Here is a 21410-nt window from a genome sequence, read left to right on the forward strand (position 1 = left end):
GGGTGGGGCCGAGAGAGAGGGAGACACAGAATCCGAAGCAGGCTCCAGGCTCCGAGCTGTCAGCACAGAGCCTGACGCGGGGCTTGAACTCATGGACCACGAGATCATGATCTGAGCTGAAGTTAGACACTTAACCGACTGAGCCACCCAGGCGCCCTAAAAACTTTCTTATGGAGGAGTTTATATAGGGGGCATAGAATGAGATCAGGGAAACGGCTTCATATGGTTTTTATAACAAATGCTCCTCAATGAAAACTGAGGCTATAAGATTAATGTATAATTAGCAAAGGTCATTCTTTGGTAGAGGAGAAGACAAAGAGAAAAAGATACAAGTCTTCTGGTGCCCGGAAGCGGATTCAAGGCTAGCACCTAGGATAGGTAGAAAAAGAAAGTAAGTAAGGTTCTTGGATAATCTTTCATAAATATCACTACCCTCAATTGAGCCTTTGATAAGAGCTCATTCGCTGTGAAAGATTCGAGGTGATCCTCTTTGAAGCAAGCCTGCAGGGCTGATATTTTGTGTTGAGGCTTGTTGGGCAAGGATGTCTTTGTAGTTTCTGTGCTGCCAGTGAGCTCTTGGGAACAAGTGACCTAGGCACAGACACCACACTTCTGCCTAGGAAAAGACTGACAAAGCATTTGGCAGTTGCAGAGATGTCTTGTTTCATTTGTCTTAAAATGCATTTTTCCATGACAAATGACCTTCCTTGAGAACTCATTCTTTCAGTGGTATGCTGAAATCACGTATGCAGAGATCACGTAACATGATACTCTGTCTGTTCTCTCTACTTCGGGGTGAATCTATTTTAATACCATTTCCCCCAACTTAAAAAATTATATAAGATTTGCAGTTGACAAATTTGTACTTGCTTCCCTGCAGTTATTCCCTCATGAAAATGGAATTAACCCTTTTACCCTTCCCTTATGACATTATATTGAACCCTGGTGCTCAAGACAGCCATGATTTATTTCTGTAAGGCTGAACGAGTGGTTTCCTGAGTTGTTTTGCAAGTTATGACCGTTACCATCATTTTGCCAGTTTGCATGTAACAGGTTCTAGCAAGGTATGAATTGGTAGGTCCTTCACTCACAAAGGCAAAAGTTAACAAGTTAACTATCACCGGGCAGTTTTGTAGTAAATCTTACATTAGTGGGGTTATCTGTTGGGTTGCTAGGCAGAATCAATCCTGGCTCAGTAAACTTAGCTTATGACAAGATGCTCAAAAGATTAGTGGCATCGTAAGGACTTTTTCTTGTATGAAGGCTGAGTCCTGAGTTAGTGCTTTATTTTAGCTAAGTTGTATTTAGGTACTTAACTTGATAGGTCAGTCAACTTACCTTCCCTCTACTGCCTTTTTAGAAAGTAGAAATGGTTGCTTGATCCTCTCCAAAGGAAAACCTTAAAAATCTTCTTCAGATAAGGAGTCAGTGTTCTGAGAACTCCAGATGAGTGGCCTTTTGTTTTTCTCGTCATGGTAGTCAGTGAGGGAGATCATTTCTATCAGTGTTGGCCAGATTGGATCCAGTCTTTTTTTTTTTTTTTTTTTTTAAACAGGATCAAGGCACTCAGGGGTCGGGTGGGACCAAAAAGGGCCAAACAGCCTTCTAACCTGGCTTCTTATCAGCACTCCTACGTTAATAGCAAATCCATGATAAACCTTGAGATTTTCCCATGGTTTTGAGTGTGAAAAGAGGAGACAGGAAGCTAAACCAAATCAAACCAAGGAATTGATTAACCTGGGGTTGAGCAGACCAGTGCCACCTGCCTTGGTCAGGTTGGGTTTTACAGTGACCTGTTGTTCCTGTGGCTACTTGAAGCCAGTGTTCTGAATCAGGTCCACACTTGGCAGCTGGCTGATGTGAGTATGCTTTGGCAAGTTCCCTAAATTCCTTGCTGCTTCTTCATTTCTATAAATCATGGAGGTAACTGCCCTGTGTTAATGTCCCTGTCAGCTCAAAAATTCTGTGATAGATGCTCTTTCCTCAGGTCTTTGCTTGGGAGGCCACATATCTGTTATGTGCTTAAGTGTCCGTCCTCAGAGAGACCTACCCTCACCACCCCAACCACCATCCCCCTCAACCCCTCTCATTACTGGCTTTCACCACTGTTTTCTCCATAACACTCTGTGACTAGTAATTACTTCATTTTTTTTGTGACTTGTTTTTCCTGACTCCTTGCTGTGCCCCCTTGGTTTGTCCTTGCTCAGTGCCTGGCATTTAATAGGTATTCAGTAGTGTTTGAATGAATGAATGAAGAGATGAACGAACAGACTAACCAGTTACTGGAATAGGAAAAAAAGAATATTTCCCTCCCCAGGAAGGAGTGTGGACTTGGGTTGAGACTTGTTGCTTCTTGCCTGGGACTTTAGGGATTTTTTTTTTTGGCAGTCAATGAATCCAGGTGTGCCCTATATATAATTTTGTCGGGTTCTGCTGAATCTGCTAGGACACTTCTGCATAATTTGGCTTAATATGTTTCCCCCTGGGGATTTGCCCAAAATGAAGTGGTTTATTAGGACTTGCCTGCAAGAAACATGAAATGGAGCTAATGATTGAATTACATGACAAATGGCTATAGTGGGTAAAATGCAATTTTCTCTTCCTTAAGGGGCTGGTCTTTATTCTATCTTTATTTGCCAGGTAATTACTGTCACTGGCATTTGAAGTTATAAAAAAGAATAAGTGCATATTTAGCAATTCATGACTCAGTAAGGAAGCATGCTTAACAACACAAAGCTTGGAATGGAATCAAATGGCAGCAGGAAACTTAAAAGATGCCATACATACATACTCTATTTCTCTGCGTGTCTCTCTGTCTCTCTCAAACACAGCTCTACCCTATAGCCTGTCATATGTGTTTTCCCCTTACAGTTTGCTGTTTTTAGCTCACTAGCTAAATCCTTGACTATATATCCCTCTACTTCTCCCCCCCCCCCAAAAAAAACACTTTTTAAAGTGTAAAATAAGAATCTTTCACCAGATATGCTAGTAGAACATTGATTCTGAATCTTTGCTACATATCAGAATCACTGGGAACATTTATTATGATATTGGGACAGGGGACTAAAGAAACCATTTTGAGTTCATAGATTTTTAATGTAACTCATGATTATGAAAGTAGAAGGGCAAGGGAAATAAGGACAAGGGATTTATTATATTTTTGTTTTGTTTTTATTGATTGTTTTTGTTGAGGTATAATTGACATACAACATTAGTTTCAGATGTACAACATCATGATTCGATATTTGTGTATATTGTGAAATGATCACATTCTGTCTAATTGACACCCATCAGCACACATAGTTACAGAATTTATTTTTCCTTGTAATGAGAACTTTAAGATTCATTCTCTAAGCAACTTTTTTAAAAAATGTTTGTTTTTGAGAGAGAGACAGAGTGTGAACGTGGGAGGAGCAGAGAAAGAGAGAGACACAGAATTTGAAGCAGGATCCAGGCTCTGAGCTGTCAGCACAGAGCCCGATGAGGGGCGTGAGCTCACGCACCGTGAGATCATGACCTGAGCTGAAGTCAGACACTTAACTGTCTGAGCCACCCGGGTGTCCCTCTGAGCAACTTTCAAATGTGCAATACAGTATTATTAACTACAGTCACATGCTGTAATTAACACCCCTAGGACTTACTTATTTTATAACTAGAAGTTTGTACCTTTTGGCCACCTTCACCCATTTGCCCCTACTTCACCTCTCATGAGGGATATAAAATAGCCCTTGATTCAACCTTGAACTGCTTCCGATCCCAAAGAAAAAGGCATTTTCTTCGAGTGACAACCATATTACCAAATAGATAGCATCTTCTAAACTGATAACCGTAATGCTGTGTGGAAGATAGGTTTTTTGAAGGTTCAATTTTTTGAACACTTAGGGATTTCATTAATGATTTAGGGTGTCCTGTGAATGTAGAGAGAAAAAAAAAAAGGTCATCTAGTGGACCAGTTTAAGGAACTGAGTGGAATATACACCAGACAAGCAGAGAAGAAGAAAAGAAAAAGAAGTCTGTGCATGCTTTTTGGCCTTGCCTGAATAAGAATCGATCATTTCCAGATGCATTTGTAATTGTCCTTACGTATGCAAATACCTATTCATCTGAGTTTTTGTGACTTTTGCTCTGGTAAACCAAATTGCCTTTGTAAAATAATATGGCTCTTATACTTGTAGGTGAGATGCCATTCAGTTTTCAAATAATTAATTTCAGAAAGTAACATTGTAGTACCTTTTAAAAAGGGGCTAAGCATGGAGCATGATAACCACAGGCCTTTCTAACATCTGAATTCCCTGTCCTACTTTGGAGGTGTTAAGGACCGCGTTAGCATATGTACCTTTCTCTGGTAATTTACCTTCAAGGATGCTTGTCATTTGTTTGGCAATTTGGGGCTAGAAAAGGAAGAATGAAAGAAGTCCATAACTTACATCATGATAATAGTACCTTAGGATGGATAGGTTGTGAAGTTATTTCTTTGACTTAATGAGTGTTTTGAAAATCAAGAGAATGACGTTTATCTCTAATACGTACATTGTTTTAAAAACCAGTTCCTCTTAAGTGTTGTGGCAGTAGCATGATGCAGTAGCAAACAAGGTGGCTGAGGGTAATAGCGGGCAGCGGTGGGGGTGGGGGGACTGCCATGTGGAAGACTTGGGTCGTGAACATTAGCACTGACTCACGAATGCAAAAGAAATGGACATGAGTCAAATGGACGTCAGATACGAAAAATGAGTATCCACTTCCTAGTAATCCATGTTACACGTGGAAGTCAAGAAGGTGGTTGGGGGGTGAGTGGGAAGTAATGGTACTCTCTGTCAGGTTGCTGTCTGTGCTCCTAGACTAATGAGATTGGGCATGATAGGAGTGCAGAAATCAGAAAGGTGACCGTAAAGAAAAAGTGTTAGGAAAAGGATGCTCTGAGTCGAGATCAATGTATTTTAGCCAAAAGTAAGCAATACATTCCCGTGCCAGCCCAGAGAGCATTTAGTCGTATACAGTCGTTAATCTAAGACATCACTGTGGGGCTTTCATAGCCTCGCCTAAATTGTACTTTCAAGAGCAGCCTGAGAGAAGAACTAAATCTTACAGGTCTGAAAAGATTTAGTTACGTGTCTCTCGTAAACTGTTAGAGCTGGGCGGAAGCCTCCTGTAACTGGCCTGGTGGCTGTCCAACATCCAGGGAAAAACATTTAAGTACTTAGGCTCTGAGTTTGCACAGCGGTGAAAATAGACTTGCAGAACAGGGATGTAATCCTTTGCTTGTTCCCTGACAGACATACAGGAAGAATGTCCAGCAGATGATCCAGTGTCTGATCCGCAAACTTGCCACACTCAGCCAGTACGAGGAAGTCCTGGCAAAAATCAGCTCCACATCTACAGATCGGCTCACGGTTCTCAAGACCAAACCACAGTCCATACAGAGGGACATCATTACTGTCTGCAGTGACCCTTACACCTTGGCCCAGCAGCTGACTCACATAGAGCTGGTAAGGTCGTTGTCTACCCTGCCCTTTGCGACCGCAGATCTGGTTTGCTGTGACAACCACACAAGTTGTTTGTCAGCGGTAATGTCATAGGAGAGGCTAGAATAATCCAAATGGGAAATAATCTGTGAAGTAGCTGGAATATGTGTGGCTTAGACATTTGAGATGAATGTTTCTGACTTTCTGGGAATTCATTTTAAAATAAATACTAAGCAAGACTGAAGAGTTTATTGAACTTCCTCATCTTGCCCCTCTACTTTTCCATAACCTGCTCAGCCTTTCAGTATCTTGCATAGCACTGACCTAAGAAAATTGTCTCTGCTCAGATCTTGAAGATGATGACAACATTTAGGGTTAAAGGCTCATTTTACAAGCTGCATAAAAAGTGGGGGCGGTGCCAAAAGTCAACACAAGGAGTTGACAGTACATTTCTTCTTGTTTCCTTTAACACTGTTGACCTGTTGGTTTTGTGTTTCAGGAAAGGCTCAGTTATATTGGGCCAGAAGAATTTGTTCAGGCGTTTGTACAGAAGGACCCTTTGGATAATGACAAGGTAATCAGTCTACCCAGAGGTCAGCCCTGAAATTAGAAATGGAATTTCTTAGTCTGTAATAGTGGGTACAAGAGGCAGGAATTGGAACTATTTTGTCTTAGGTTTTAAAATCAGAAGGTTTTTTTTTTTTCTTTTCAGGCCACCTGGGTGGCTCAGTTGGTTAAGCATCCAACTTTTGATTTCGGCTCAGGTCATGATCTCGTAGTTCATGAGTTTGAGCCCCTCATTGGGCTCTGCACTGACAGCATGGAACCTACTTGGGCTCCTCTCTCTCTCCCTCTAGAGCTCTCTGCACCTCTCTCACTTATGCATGCACTCTCTCTCTCTCTCTCTCTCTCAAAATAAATAAATAAACTTAAAAAAAGAAAGTTTTTCATTAGTCATGTCTGATTCATTGCCATTTTTCTTAAGCTAAATCTTCAAGTGCCTTTACCATATTTTACCGTATCACAAACCTTTAGCCTTTTCTTCCTCCATATTGGGAAATTTAATAAGCAAGTAGATCCAGGGTTTGTGATGATGAGGTAGGAAGTAAAAGCATAATGGTTTTAGCAGATTAAATCAGAAAGAAAATACAAGAGAATGTTCTGCTCATGATTCAACAATAACAGGGGCAGTAAAGACAGGATGCACATCCAGCCACTGAGTAAGGGGCTTTACTGTTTGCCTCTTGTTATAAGGTGAATCCCTCATGACAAGTTTATTGCCTAAATGAAGCTCACATGTAAAGAAAATAACACTGAGCATGGACTATATAAAATCAGTGTACACACATAGGAAATTTCTTCCCCCAGGGACCTCCAGAAATATTTCGAGTTGTTAGGCAAAGACTGTATCACCCACTAATGAAATCCTCCCTTTGGGAGTTAGGGGCAACAGCTGTTTTCCGGCCTTAGAACAGCTTCCCTCAGTACAGGAAGTGAGGATTAGGTTTTGCAGTAGAAGGCTAGCAGACTTTTTTGTTTATTTGTGTCTTTTGGAAGGAAGGAAAGAGGGGTGTAATTAACTTGTTCAGACTTGGCCTTGAACTCCAAGATGAGCTTAACTCCTTTTGCTTTTGAATAATGTGTCATTCACCCTAAAGACCATGATGGTGTAGACTTCCATTTACCTACGTTGGAAGATACTTAGTTTCTCAGTATATGATGCTCCAATATTTTGTCCTAGAGTTAATTTTAAGAGAAAATGTTCTAGTCCCCTGCTCTCTTGGCCTCTTCTTTCTGTGTTGATAGCAATTGGTATTCACACCCTATTAAGAAGTCAGGAATGTTTTAGAATGCAAGCAAACCCCTCCTTTGTGCTTGTGAGGACAGTTCCCACTGAGAGTGACTTAGGGAAGGGCACCATCTTGAATGCATCAGAGTATATTTCTAGATCTTACAGGTGTCACCTGACTGCACTAAGAGATTTTGATATTTCTGTGAAAGGAGTCAAGAACGTTAGTGGTTTTCTCTCTCTGTGTCCCCACCCCCTCATTTTAGAAAGCTGTCTTAACCCATAAATTGGAACAAAGGCCCATATCTGACAAAGATGAAAGCCTGATAAACTCTTGTTTTGTCTCCAACTCATGGTCTCACTTTGCTCTCTCTGTAGAGTTGCTACAGTGAACAGAAGAAGACACGAAACTTAGAAGCTTACGTGGAATGGTTTAATCGCCTCAGCTACTTGGTTGCCACAGAAATCTGCATGGTGAGAAAATGAGTTTTCTCATTCTCCTAGCTCTCTCTATTATTTTTTCATACTTATTGGGTCTGTTGGATCTACATGTTGGATAACTGCCCCCTCCCCCCTTTTTTCCCCACTTCTGTACAGCCTGTAAAGAAAAAGCACCGAGCAAGAATGATCGAGTATTTCATTGACGTAGCTCGGGAGTGTTTTAACATTGGCAACTTCAACTCCTTGATGGCGATAATCTGTGAGTGTTTTCTGGAAGATACGTGTCCTTTATTTTTATAGGTCCTATGAAATATGTCTACTAAAAATTTACAAATACTACAGTTTTATTAATGAAAACTCTACTTTTTAACCCTGAATTGTCTTAGAATGTTCAGAATGCTTTAAGTGTCCAAAGTCACATAAGTATGTATACTCTTTTTTAAGTATATAAGAATTCATGGAATACATTCAGTTTGTCCTCATCTGAAATTTATCTGTAAAAGCTCGTAAGTGAGGTACTTTCTAAATGAAGGATTTAAACAAAAATATTTGGGCAGCTTGTGTATCAAGCATTATAGAGATGCCTGATCTGAGACTAAATTTTGCAATTCTGTCAGACTGGAGATGAGGGGGCCCTGAGAAACTGAAACATTTTCTGACTGCCCATGCAATACTTACCACCTTATGGCACCTTATTACCCTAGTACACAAACTTTGCTCCTCCTTTATATCCTGGGGATTTTAACACCAGTGACCATGTTTCTTTTCATTGGTTTATTCATTTCGTTCATTTTATACTGGTTGTCATGCCACAAGTATTGATAATGACTCTTTCATTTAAAAATACCCTAATTGATAGGATAAATTATATGGTTATCCTACACATTGTAGGTATTCAATATTTACCTGACTCTCTAGGGTCAAGGTCAATTTGAAGCCAGAGAATCCACCAAATTTAATTCAATCCCTTTGATCCTGATAAATCCCCCCTCTCACCAATTCTGTTTTCCATTTTCTTTTTGTTATAATTTTCCTTGTCTTCTCCCTAAAAAATACTTGCCAAATTTCAGCTTTTTGTCTGGTTTACTTCATGATGATGCTGAACAGATAGATAGATCATAGAAATCAGATAGTCTGTAAGTCCACAGACTATGCAATAGAAGATTACTTAATTTTCCCCCTTATCCCATTAAGAAAATGTCAAGACAAGCCATGTCATGGGAGAAAGTATTTGTAATACACATAGCTGAAAAAGAACTTGTGTCCAGACTCTATAAAGGACCCTAAGAATCAATAAGAAGAAGACAAATAACCCAATGAAAGAGGGGGCAGATACTTGGACCCTTCACAAAAGAAGATATACTAATATTCAATAAGTATATGAAACGGTGCTCTGCATCATCAACCATCGGAGAAATACAAATTCAAATCGCAGCATAATACCATTTCACACACTGGAATGACTGAAATTAAAAGGGCTGGTTGAACCAAATATTGAGAATGTGGAACAAGTGGAATTTTCATATATTGTAGGTGAGAGTGTGGAATGGTATCACTATTGTGGAAAACTGGCAGATTTTTAAATAAAGTTAACTTACACTTAGTAATGAGCACTTTTTTAGAGGATAACTTCAAATGACTTATTTCTCCGTTTCAACTTTTTCTCCCTCCCCCTTTCCCCCATTTTAAATGGAAAGCTGGCATGAACATGAGCCCAGTCTCTCGACTGAAAAAAACATGGGCCAAAGTGAAGACTGCGAAGTTTGATGTTCTCGAGGTATGTGAAGCTGATGCCTTGCTGTGAAGTAACATTTTATACCCGGAAAGTGGAACTCTTCGGTGTGAGCTTGTCTCTTGATCAGGGAGTGCTACAGAGAAGAAAGCCCATCTCTCCTTATAGACACAGGAAATGGAAGGGTGTTAGAATTGGCAGAGGGGAGAATAAATCAGGTTGCAGGCCACCCCTTTCCTAGACAGAGGTGTTCATTTTAGGGTGAACTCACTGAGGAAATGGTGACCTGTCAGTTACATCCCATCGTATGCCAGGATGGAATCTGGATCCTGAACCACTGGGAGTTCTATTTCAGTGTGGGCCTACTACCTTCATTTATTTACAGTGTCCCAGGGGAGAAGTTCCCATCGCTACAGAAATACTCATTCACCATCCTTTCAGCAAATTTAGCTTACCTGTGAAAAAGCTCTTCTGATATAATTCTGAACATAGTAAGAATTGTACATGAAGGCATTTGTGTTTGGGTCATATTAATGTCATTATTGCCTTGGTGTGTTGGTGCTTTGAATCAGCTGTCTTTGGAGATAATGTGTTCTTTTCTAAGTTTTCCTCCAAATTGGGAAGTATCATTGGATATGTTGCATTCTGCTTTTATTCATATTGTGTAATAAATTTCTTCTCCTTCTTATAAGATAGTATGCTTCAGTTGCTTATGAATGATTTGCTAACAAACGCAAAGGATAGTTCACTACAGAGTGTTGGATCATTATGCATGGCTAACCATCAACTGACCCATTAACCTTTAGATGAAACCAGGAATTGGTTTCCTATGCTGGGGTTTCATTCTTTGTTATCAGTTTTAAGTGTAATCTCAACGGTGAACCTGGAAAGAATTTGTTCTAGGTTTGATGTGATCGAAGCTGACATACGCTTGTTTAAATAAGGCAAACCTCAAGAAAGGAAACATTTGTGTTCTGATATGTTTCATGCCTGTGTGTGTGTACGAGAGGGGTAAATCCTATTCTTAATGAGTTCCCTCACCTAGTGTGATTTTTTTTTTTTTATGTAGAGTTAATAGGATCTTGCAAACTTTCTGCAGATGAGAAGTAAATGGTTAATACTCTTCTCTCTTTTGTGGACAGCATCAGATGGACCCTTCAAGCAATTTCTACAATTACCGAACAGCTCTTCGTGGGGCAGCACAAAGGTCTTTAACTGCTCACAGCAGCAGAGAGAAGGTGTGTACTTAAAGGGGTTTTATTCATGGTAGAGTTCCCATGTTGTTGCACTGAAATGCATAGAGAAGGAAAGTGCTAAAGAAAGGTACCATGTTATTATCCATTATAAATGGATATTATTGTGTTGTTAGTGCATTACTTAAATGATCATTTTGTAATATGTCTTAGTTGTTTTTCAAGCAATAAATTAAGTACTATGTTAAGATGACTGATAACATTAGAATAATTTGACTTCATGGAAAATAGACATTTTAGCTCTGCACAAGATAGCTAACTTAATGTAACCTTTTTTCTTAAAAGAATTAGCTTACCTCCCATGGTTAAGTAATTTATTTTCAGAAAGTAGGTTACTTGCTGTAGCATTAGGCCTGCTGTTACTAATTGGATATGCGGGCAGCAGAAAAAGAATGAGGGTGATGTCTGAGAAATTAATGGTCCTTACTCTATCTACCCTCACCTTAAACAATTTAATGCTACATACCCTTGATTCTGAGGGTCCTGTCTTGCCCATGTCAGTGTTCTGTTTCCTTACATGGAAAGGAAAAGTCATTTCAACATTTAGGGATCATGTTATCTGCAAAGTTAACCCGTGTTGATGGTAAATGGGCTGATGAAGTTGTTTGATGAGAGTTATTTTTTTGCATAGATTCTATCATCTTTTAAGTTAAACTGTGTCTTCAACAAATTTTTTAAAATGAGGGTAAAAAACACTTCAGGGCATCTCAATCACTTCTACAAAAAAGCTTCAGCTTCAACGATCTAAAATAAAGACAAACACAAAAAGAAACTCCACCTTCTGAAAATGTTAAATTGGTTCTCAACAAAATCCAAAATATCAGTTCAGATAACATTTGAGAGATATTGTGAATAGGTTAATTTTTTTTTTTTTAAATAAAGAAACAAGGTCAGAGAGGGGATGAAGCACAGAGAACTCTATTTAGCCCGACAGAGTGTACCAGCTTTTACACTTTACTTGCTCAAATCCCAGCACACCTGTGACAAGATTGAAAAAAAAAAAAAGAATGAGAAGTTTCTTAAGGTTGAGCTTCAGAAAGTCAACATGTGGGGGGCTGTCTGCATCTTCTCATTCACCCTCCCAGTTGGATGCAAGTTTCTTTCTGTGGAACCCTCCAGGAGAGCCGGGAGACTATAGAATCCTGTCTCTAAGCAGGGAGCTCTAGTCCTGGCCAAAGACATTCTGAAGTCCAGCCCCCAAAAAGATTATACTTGTGGGACTCTAATAGCCTTTTCCAGAAAATAGTCCAATTTTATTGGACCGTATTAAATACGTCATTTAATAAATTCTGTCTGCTTCAGTTTTGTTGTTTTTTTAAACTCAGTTATACGTGAGCATATGAGTTATACTCTCTCGTTCACAAAACAAATGAAATCACCACTGTTAAAAAAATTCCATTGCTTTTTCACAATTGGTCTCAAAGGCTGTGAATGAAAACATCTCTGGGTAAAACACATCTTTTATTGAAGAGAATTGAAGTGAGGGTAAATTCTCTTTATTCCTAAGTAATTTAAAAATCTTCGTAGCAACGTGATTAGAGTAATAGTATCTTTACTATTCTTTCAGATTTTAAGTTTATGTGGCCAAAGTGGCACATCTCTAGGTACCATATCAAGGTACAAATCAACTCTGTCTTCCACACAGAGGCCCTTAAATGATCTCTAAATAGCTGTTTTTCCTGTGGGTACTCATGCCTCCAGGTTTTTAACCATTCCTCATATGATTACATGGTTTTAAATCCTTTTACCATTTCATTTATGTTTGTGGGAACTTGTTCCTGCCCAACAGCATTCATTTCTAGGTTTGAAACTGATAATGAGGTATATTTACCAAGTCTCTGAATTAAGAATATTTTTAAAGGGCGGCACCTTTCAGTTGGTAGAGCATGACTCTTGATCTTGGGGTCATGGATTCGAGCCCCACATTGGGGGCAGAGATTACTTAAAATATATAAAAATATATTTATATATTTCTATTAATATTTTCTTATTTATATTTATAAATATGTTACATATTATATTATATAAATATATTTATAAATAATTTTTTATGTTTAATTATTTGTTAACATATTTATATATTAAAAATATATATTAAAAAGTGAAAAAAAGAATATTTTGAAAGGAAATTAGAAAACATTATTACTTGAGGAGTTCTCCCATTAAAGACATCATTGGCAAGACCTCCCAGTAACTGTAGACTTTTGCTCTCTCCTCTTGGTAACCCATACATCCACCTTAGTGCCTGGAAACCCAAAGTCCTTAAAACTTTCCTGATTTTTATCATGTTAGATTTGTTGTAGGGGCTACAGGTATGAAGAGAACTCTCAATGAGTAAATTAGAATTTGAAGAAGCCTGTGAGACTTCTTTCTGGCATGTGGGCATAAGGAACAGAACAGTAAAGGGAAATTACTTAGATTTCTATATTCTTGGAAGAGTGATTCAAACCATTAATAGTGGATCAATCCAACAATTCCACTTCTGGGTCTTTATCCAAAGAAAATGAAAAGATCCATGCACCCCTAGATTTATTGCAGCATGATTTGAAATAGCTAAGATATGGAAACAGCCTTGAGTAGCCACAGATGGATGAATGGATAAAGAAATTGTGGTGCATATACACAACAGAATGTTATTCAGCCATATAAAAAGAACGAACTCTTGTCATTTGTGACAATACAGATGAACCTCCTCAAGGACATTAAGCTAAGTTAAATAAGTCAGACAAAGACAAATACCAGATGATCTCTCTTACATGTGAAATCTCTGTTTCTCTCTCTCTCTCTGCTCTATGTATTTATATGATTGTCTTGTAGGCACCACGAATGTAAAAATTAAAGGATAGCCTCTGTGCCTCGGCCAGAGGCACGTGACAGGAAGTTAGGAAAAGTTTAAATATCAGTGTGAGAATGGTCAACACCACGTGAATCTCACTGCCCAGCACCGAGAATAGAGTGCAGAGATAAAATTCTTGCTTAAAAGCTGTTACACTATGCAAACATTGCACCTTGATCATAACTTAGTTTTCATTTCCCTATGATGGTATATCCTTATTGTCTTCTAAGTGCATCAATAATAGTTTTCCCTGTTTATGGGCCTTATTGTTTTTTTGGCAGTGCTTAACTGAGGCGAGACCTAAATTATTGAATTTAATCCTCACTACAACTCAATAAGGTTGATTTCATTTTAGGTTCCATTTTAATGTGAGGAAACTAGGTTTTTTTATACCAGGGCTTGGTGAACTTTTCCCATTAAGGGCCAGATCATAAATATTTTAGGCTTTGTAGCTCATACAGCCTCCATTGCAACTAGTCAACTCTGATGGGGAGGCATAAAAGCAATATGTAGATGAGTAAGTGAGTATGGCTATTTTCCAGTAAAGCTGTCTGGCCACTGTAAGTTGAATTCCCTATAATTTTCATGCTCAAGAAATATTATTTTGATATTTTCCCAGCCATTTAAGAATGTAAACCGTGTGGCTCCTAGGCCATACCAAAACAGGTCCTGGAGCTGTGCTGGGCTATGGGCCTCCATTTGTAGACTCCTGGGTTGTGCCGCCAATAAATTGGGGGACCACATTTTAAGCTGATTCCAGTGGAATCTAGAACCCAGACTTCCCAATTAGAGGAGGTCTTTCAAAGAAATGAAGTTCAGGTGTGCTTTTATGCTTGTTACTATAGGTGTTTCGTTCTAAAATAATAGAGAATTAGCCAGTAATATTTGAAGGAGGGGATCGTTACTAATTTGGCTTTAGAGACTTCCACAGACGATAGTAAATGCTTGAAAGTATATTCAAAGACACTATCAAAACTGAAGATTCACTTTGGCTATTTCAGTGACCAATGAAGCAAAAATAGCCAAAGCTTGCTTTTTAAAAATGACTTTATGAGGAAATCCGGATTTATTTCTAGAGGTGAAAACTGATACTTCATATTTGTGTGTTTGAGCCCAAAGGTATGTTTTCCAGACCTCCCATTCATTTAGGATAGATGCACCCCATGAGTCATAAGCTTAGGGAAACTTCAAAAACCTGCTCTCCAGTAAACAGCTGAGGCGCGCAACTTGTGTTTGGAACGTTATTTGCATTGTAGCAAATTTAGAGTCTTCAAAGACTTGTTGGCATTTGAGTAAAAGTGGAAGTTACTATGTCAGAGCTTTGTTCTTTGTTCGTTATGGACTTAACAGGATTTAGGATGCTTTCTTAGAGATTATTATTTTAGGGTAATTAATTAAATACCACCTCATCAAATCAAAAACACGAGGTAAAGAAACCTTACTGGAGGAGGTTTATTGTTTTTCAAACAGACATTCTAATTTACACATTTATATTCCTCCTTCACTTGTACACATCTCCCAACATATTGTGCAAGGTACTGCTTAGGTGATTTCCCATGAGGACAGGTGCGTACTTGTTCTGTTCCATTAAGGCCAGGTTTACTCAAGAGGAAGTATGTAGCAACTATTACCTAAAATCCTGACCTCTCCCATGATCTTGAGCAATGAATGTTCATCTAATAAGACATTCCTCTAGAATGTAGAAGTCTCAATGATCTAACAGCACAGATTGTAGCAGGGAGTTGGGTCACGCATCTTGAAATCTTGGGACCTGCAGCGACAGGTATTCCGTTAATATTTTGCTCTAACCAAAGGGGTTGCTAAATGAAAAGCAAGAGTCCTTTTAGATCTCCCCTTCTTTGACGGCTAGACCTTTTAGATTTATTATACGCTGTTGCAATGGGAAAAACTGCAGAAACTACCTGAAGCCATCTACTTCCTAATGCCTATTGTCTGTGCTGCGTTTTGGTTAGTAATAGCATTTGCATCTTAAGCAAAATTATGTAAGGGAGGAAACTAATGTCATGGGAGGTAAACAAAACACTATCTTAATTCATGGTAGCCTTTTATGTAATCCGGAACTAATGTTGTTCATTAATTTCTTGTACTGTTTGATGAGAAGCTAAATATTTATTTACCCAAACAAATGAAAATCTTTTGTTTTCTCTAGATTGTGATACCCTTCTTCAGTCTTTTAATCAAAGATATTTATTTCCTCAATGAGGGCTGTGCCAACCGCCTTCCAAACGGCCATGTCAATTTTGAGGTAAGAATAGGCTGCAAGAATCTGTGCACAGAGAGGGTCCAAGACCCCCTACGTTACATCTCAGGCCAGGCAGCCTAAGCTTATTCTGAAGTTCTAGAAGAAAGTTTTCTCTTTATTGTTTTGTAAGAAAATAACAATACTGGGGCGCCTGGGTGGCTCAGTTGGTTGAGCATCCGACTTCAGCTCAGGTCGTGATCTCACGGTTCATGGGTTCGAGCCCTGCGTCTGGCTGTGTGATGACAGCTCAGAGCCTAGAGCCTGCTTCAGATTCTGTGTCTCCCTCTCTCTCTGCCCCTCCCCTGCTCATGCTCTGTCTCTCAAAAATAAATAAACATTAAAAAAATTTTTAAAAAGATGGGGCGCCTGGGTGGCTCAGTCGGTTGAGCGTCCGACTTCAGCTCAGGTCACGATCTCGCGGTCCGTGAGTTCGAGCCCCGCATCGGGCTCTGGGCTGATGGCTCAGAGCCTGGGGCCTGCTTCTGATTCTGTGTCTCCCCCTCTCTCTGCCCCTCCCCCGTTCATGCTCTGTCTCTCTCTGTCTCAAAAATAAATAAAACGTTTAAAAATAAATTTAAAAATTTTTAAAAAGAAAGAAAGAGGGGCGCCTGGGTGGCGCAGTCGGTTAAGCGTCCGACTTCAGCCAGGTCACGATCTCGCGGTCCGTGAGTTCGAGCCCCGCGTCAGGCTCTGGGCTGATGGCTCGGAGCCTGGAGCCTGTTTCTGATTCTGTGTCTCCCTCTCTCTCTGCCCCTCCCCCGTTCACGCTCTGTCTCTCTCTGTCCCAAAAATAAATAAACGTTGAGAAAAAAAAAAAAAAAGAAAGAAAGAAAATAACAATACTGAGTAGAAGAAAGTAGCTGCAACATTATTATTCATTAATATCTAGAGGTACATGAGTACATTTATACTTATTCCTCCCAAATACCTATAGCGAGTTTTTATCAAATTAAGAAAATCATGTAGTTCAGTTGATTAGAAGCCAGAAGGAAACATTAAATGGAATGCTCAGGATTTTTGATGGCTGCCTTTAAATGCACTTCTTTTATTGTTTCCTAGAAATTTTGGGAACTGGCCAAACAAGTGAGTGAATTCATGATATGGAAACAAGTGGAGTGTCCATTTGAGAGGGACCGGAAGATCTTGCAGTATCTGCTCACAGTACCAGTCTTCAGTGAAGATGGTGAGTAGGCCTTTCGCCTGGAACTGCCAGCAGCATCCACAACCCTGCAATTGGGAGATTCCTGTATACATGCTTGGTGCCTGGTTCCTCCTATCGTAGGAGGCCTATCTTCTGACCTACTCCACTTGAGAGTTTTCTGTTGAACAGGAAACCATATGATTTATCCCTAAAATAGTTGAATCGGGCACTCATTCTTCACCCATAAATAGTTTCTGTGTTTAAGCATTCTCTATAATACTAGATCTGCAAAGCTTTGGGCACAAATGGAAAGTCATTGAAGGATTTTTTTCCCCTTGTTTAGACATGCTTCATTGGAGAAAAAAGGTGTTTTGTTTGTAGTATGTTGATATTAAAAGTAATTTGAAAAAAGCAAAAATAAAAAAATAGTGGCTACCTGCTGCTTTTTGAAAAAGTAGTGGAAAATCTTGACCCATTAAAACATTAAGGAATTTGGGGGGCTCCTGGGTGGTTCAGTCTGTTGAGTACCTGACTTCAGCTCAGTCATGATCTCGCAGTTTGTGAGTTCAAGCCCCACATCGGGCTCTGTGCTGACAGCTCAGAGCCTGGAGCCTGTTTCAGGTTCTGTGTTTCCCAACTCTGCTCCTCCCCGACTCACGCTCTGTCTCTCTCTCTCATAAACAAATAAACATAAATGGTTTTTTTTAATTAAGAAATTTGAGGCAGAAACAGTGATTGTCTATACTGAAAAAAAAATTGATTGGAAGAGAGTTAAAATTTGTAAAAGACTTAGGGATTTGTTGTACTGATCTTTTATATCCTAATATTCTAGAAATCAATAGTATTTTTCCCAGTAGATTGATAGTGTTTTTGATAATGACTGAAGTGCATTTTGCACTAATATTACACATTCCAGAGGGGGCTTGATTGTTATTAATCTCTACAAATAGGATTAATAACACACTTTAAAATCATTGCATGAGTTTCCTTTTGATTTACAAATAAAAAAAAATATTAGAGGGGTGAAAATTTGACCTAGAATATCTGGCTTTTTAGCTTCTAAAGGTTTTTTAAAAATCAAGGCTATCAGGAAAGGATCTCCCTCCCCTCCCTGTCTTCATAAAGAACATAAACGTGAGGGTAGGATAGCATCGTGCGGCTTGCATTTGTAAGCTGTTTTGCCTCATAAACCGTCTGTTAATTAAGTGCATTTTTGGCCTAGAACCCCTTGGGTTTTGGGTCTGAGATGGTCAGTCAGGGGCAAAGTGACATTCGGTGTTCGTAATGAAACTGTGATGCTTCTCAGTTGTCATTGGATATTTTAAAGAGTTTTGCTGTAGGGGTGGGCTCCAGTTAAACAGGAGCTGGATGGGGGCGGGGGCAATACCAAGAGAAGGCCTCAGTGTTAATGCATTCTTACCTGTGGTTGATTGTAGCACTCTACTTGGCTTCCTATGAGAGTGAAGGACCTGAAAATCACATAGAGAAGGACAGATGGAAGTCCCTAAGGTGAGTCTCCGTGCTTCTCGTTGCTGGTCTATGGGCCATGTTGGGCGTACCTGGGGAAAGCCATGTGCTTTTCTGTAGGAAGTCCCTCCCTGTGTGTTCTGAGTCCTTTCTGCTCCTTAACTCTTGTCAGCTGGATTTTTGTGGCTTAGAGTCCTCATCATTCAGTTTTATCGCCTTTCATTTTTTTATACTGTCAGATACACAGTGACTCTCCTCTCCTTTCTTTCTCCCGTTATTTTATGGAAGAACTGAAATTACCCCGTGGTACGGTCGAAAGAACACTGACTCTCCTCATCATCTAAAAAAATAACAAGTTCAGACTATATTTCCGAATAGTTTTAAAACTAAAATTTTATTTGACCTCAGATAAAGGAGATCCAAGTACCAGTTGGCTCAGTAAATCTAAGCGTGTCACTCTTCTTAGTGACTGGATCTTGGTCCCCACTTTGGTTTGAGAGAGAGGAAGCTGGGACTTAAAAGACAATCCAGAACCTATTCAAATTAAAAAAATCGTGTTAATCTATTGGCATTTTCAAACAAATGTATTTTCTAAAAGAAAACAACAAGGATAGCTAAATGTATATTTTAACTATTTTAGATATTTTAATAGGTAAAATAGGCCAAGATATAGTAATCATGTAATCAGAATTGCTCTACTTGTATTTCTACTAAGAACCTCTAGGAACACGTGCCTTTTTGTACCAGGGTGGACAAGCACAGTCCTGTTCTTCCCAGAGTCATTTGGGAGTCTTCGTTTTGCTCAGTATTGGGCTAGGTTTTGCGAACCAGGGTGTCTGAGATATATTTGGTTTTGTGTGATTTCATTTGTTTCAAAGGAAAAGTTAGGTTTTCTTTGTACCTCTCAATGTGGAGGGATGAGGTACAGAGGCATTGAAAATATCAGCCTTACAACACGTCATGGTGATGGGTAAAGGACTGGACACGTTTTGGTTTTTGTTTTTTATCCCAGACACAGACGTAAAGAAGGTGTGGCCAACACCTGCAATCAGGGGATATAACAGGGCTTGCTGGGTTGGTGCTCAGTTCTATTTTTAATGACATTGTGGGCCTGCCAGTGGCACATTTCTATTAAAACTTTGTATTACTCTGTGCTGGTATTGAAGGGTATTTACTGCACTCTTCAGCATTATTCATGTGTAACACATGAGGCTCATAGTCCACATCTTGCTGGAAAAAGGATTTGGGAATTACTCCTTGTCCTCCTAATTGTTAGATGAACTTTGCTTTCCATGCTTCTCCTCTTCATAATTCTTTCTTTCTTTCTTTCTTTCTTTCTTTCTTTCTTTCTTTCTTTTAAATTTTTTTTAACGTTTTATTTATTTTTGAGACAGAGAGAGAGCATGAACGGGGGAGGGGCAGAGAGAGAGGGAGACACAGAATCGGAAGCAGGCTCCAGGCTCTGAGCCATCAGCCCAGAGCCCGACGCGGGGCTCGAACTCACGGACCGTGAGATCGTGACCTGAGCTGAAGTCGGCCGCTTAACCGACTGAGCCACCCAGGCGCCTCTTTCTTTCTTTCTCTTTCTTTCTTTCTTTCTTTCTTTCTTTCTTTCTTTCTTTCTTCCTTTCTTTCTTTCTTTAAGCATGAGGTTGATATGGCCCTTGAGCATAGCTTAGCTCTGGTTACTTTTCCTAGAGACTTTTAAAAAAACTAGTAAGCAGATAAATTGGTTATACAAAAATGATGCCTGGTATCCGTGTGACCCATGAAATCCAGACACATGAAAATAGTCCAAACCTACCACATCCTTCTTTTCCAGTTGTTATTCTTTTCTGATTGTTACTCTTTTATGCCCTATTCCTCCTGATTGGTGGTTAGTTTGGAGGGGTTTGTAAGTCAAAGTAAAGATCGAATTGTACAATCTCTTCTCCTGTTTGTATGTATTATACAGACAGTATACAATACCAGTTAACATTTGATTGGTTGAAATGTGACCAAAGAAGTTAGTGGAGAATTTAGAAATGCGAAGTGAAAAAGAGGGGCCCTGGACTGGCTTAAATTCAGACGCAAATCCGTGAATCCGAGCTGAGCTGTACTCAACTCAAGTGTTCAGTAATAATACTTCTGAGAAGCATTTATTGAGGGACTGGCCCCGACACAAATAGTGTGACTGGTATACAGGGAAATATGTATATAAACACAGTGAAGATGTATTTTTGGAATAAAAGACTAGTTTCACATGAAAAAAATTTTTTTTAATTTAAGTTTATTTATTTTTGAGATGGGGGACGGGGAAGGGCAGAGAGAAAGGAGAGAGAATCCCAACCAGGCTCAACGCTGTCAGACGTGGTGCTCGAACTCACAAACTGTGAGATCATGACCTGAGCCGAAATCAGGAGTTGGACGCTCAGCCGACTGAGCCACCCAGGCGCCCCAACATGAAAATTGTTTTTAAGGAGCCCTGAAGACTAAAACTGCCCTTTGCGTCCGGGTGTAAGCCATGCACTCTGCCCTTTCCATATCCTGTGTAATGTCCAGGCCCCCCCCACCCAGGGCCTCCCCCTCCGTGACTCGTATCTCCCCAGAAAGAGTCTAAGGCAGTTTTCTCCTGTTACAGACCAAGGCTTTTTTTGTAGTGCACTGCTGCTTGTCTCCCCTACAGTGTAAGCCCCCTGAAGGCAAGCACAGTCTTCCTTGTGCTCCTGCAGTGTTGGGTTACTGCAGGAGGCCAAGGCATAGCAATCACCAAGAGGATAAAGAAGGGGAAATAGGCTATGAGCGTTTGCAAACCCCCGTGTGTCAAGTGGGTGCGAAGACTAATTGTTCTAGAGTGATAGTACCTACCTGAAAACTTGTATGTACATTAGCTTTGAAGGCAATAAGATAATTTCACATAGACGCTTTTCCTGCTCACCCTAGAGCCGTTCATCCAGACACACTCAGCAGTGGCAATGACAAATGTACCTCCGAGGGGAGACACCTTTCTTGTTAAATGCTCTCAATGGACATGTAATGTGAAGACG

General features: G+C 39.7%; 1 protein-coding gene across 6 annotated transcripts in view; it reads left to right on the forward strand.

The window, feature by feature from the left end:
- Nucleotides 1-21410, forward strand: part of RASGEF1B (RasGEF domain family member 1B) — a 563026-nt gene that overhangs the window by 539885 nt on the left and 1731 nt on the right. For all 6 annotated transcript variants that reach the window (XM_040480060.1, XM_040480070.1, XM_040480079.1 and 3 more), the window contains 9 exons: nt 5274-5486; nt 5962-6036; nt 7630-7725; nt 7849-7951; nt 9390-9469; nt 10567-10662; nt 15684-15779; nt 16836-16959; nt 18354-18426. In XM_040480060.1, coding sequence (XP_040335994.1) covers nt 5274-5486; nt 5962-6036; nt 7630-7725; nt 7849-7951; nt 9390-9469; nt 10567-10662; nt 15684-15779; nt 16836-16959; nt 18354-18426 — 956 coding nt within the window. The remainder of the gene's footprint in view (nt 1-5273; nt 5487-5961; nt 6037-7629; nt 7726-7848; nt 7952-9389; nt 9470-10566; nt 10663-15683; nt 15780-16835; nt 16960-18353; nt 18427-21410) is intronic.

This window comes from Herpailurus yagouaroundi, unplaced genomic scaffold (genome assembly GCF_014898765.1).
Source record: "Herpailurus yagouaroundi ecotype Mexico unplaced genomic scaffold, PumYag 28, whole genome shotgun sequence".
Lineage (NCBI taxonomy): Eukaryota > Metazoa > Chordata > Mammalia > Carnivora > Felidae > Herpailurus > Herpailurus yagouaroundi.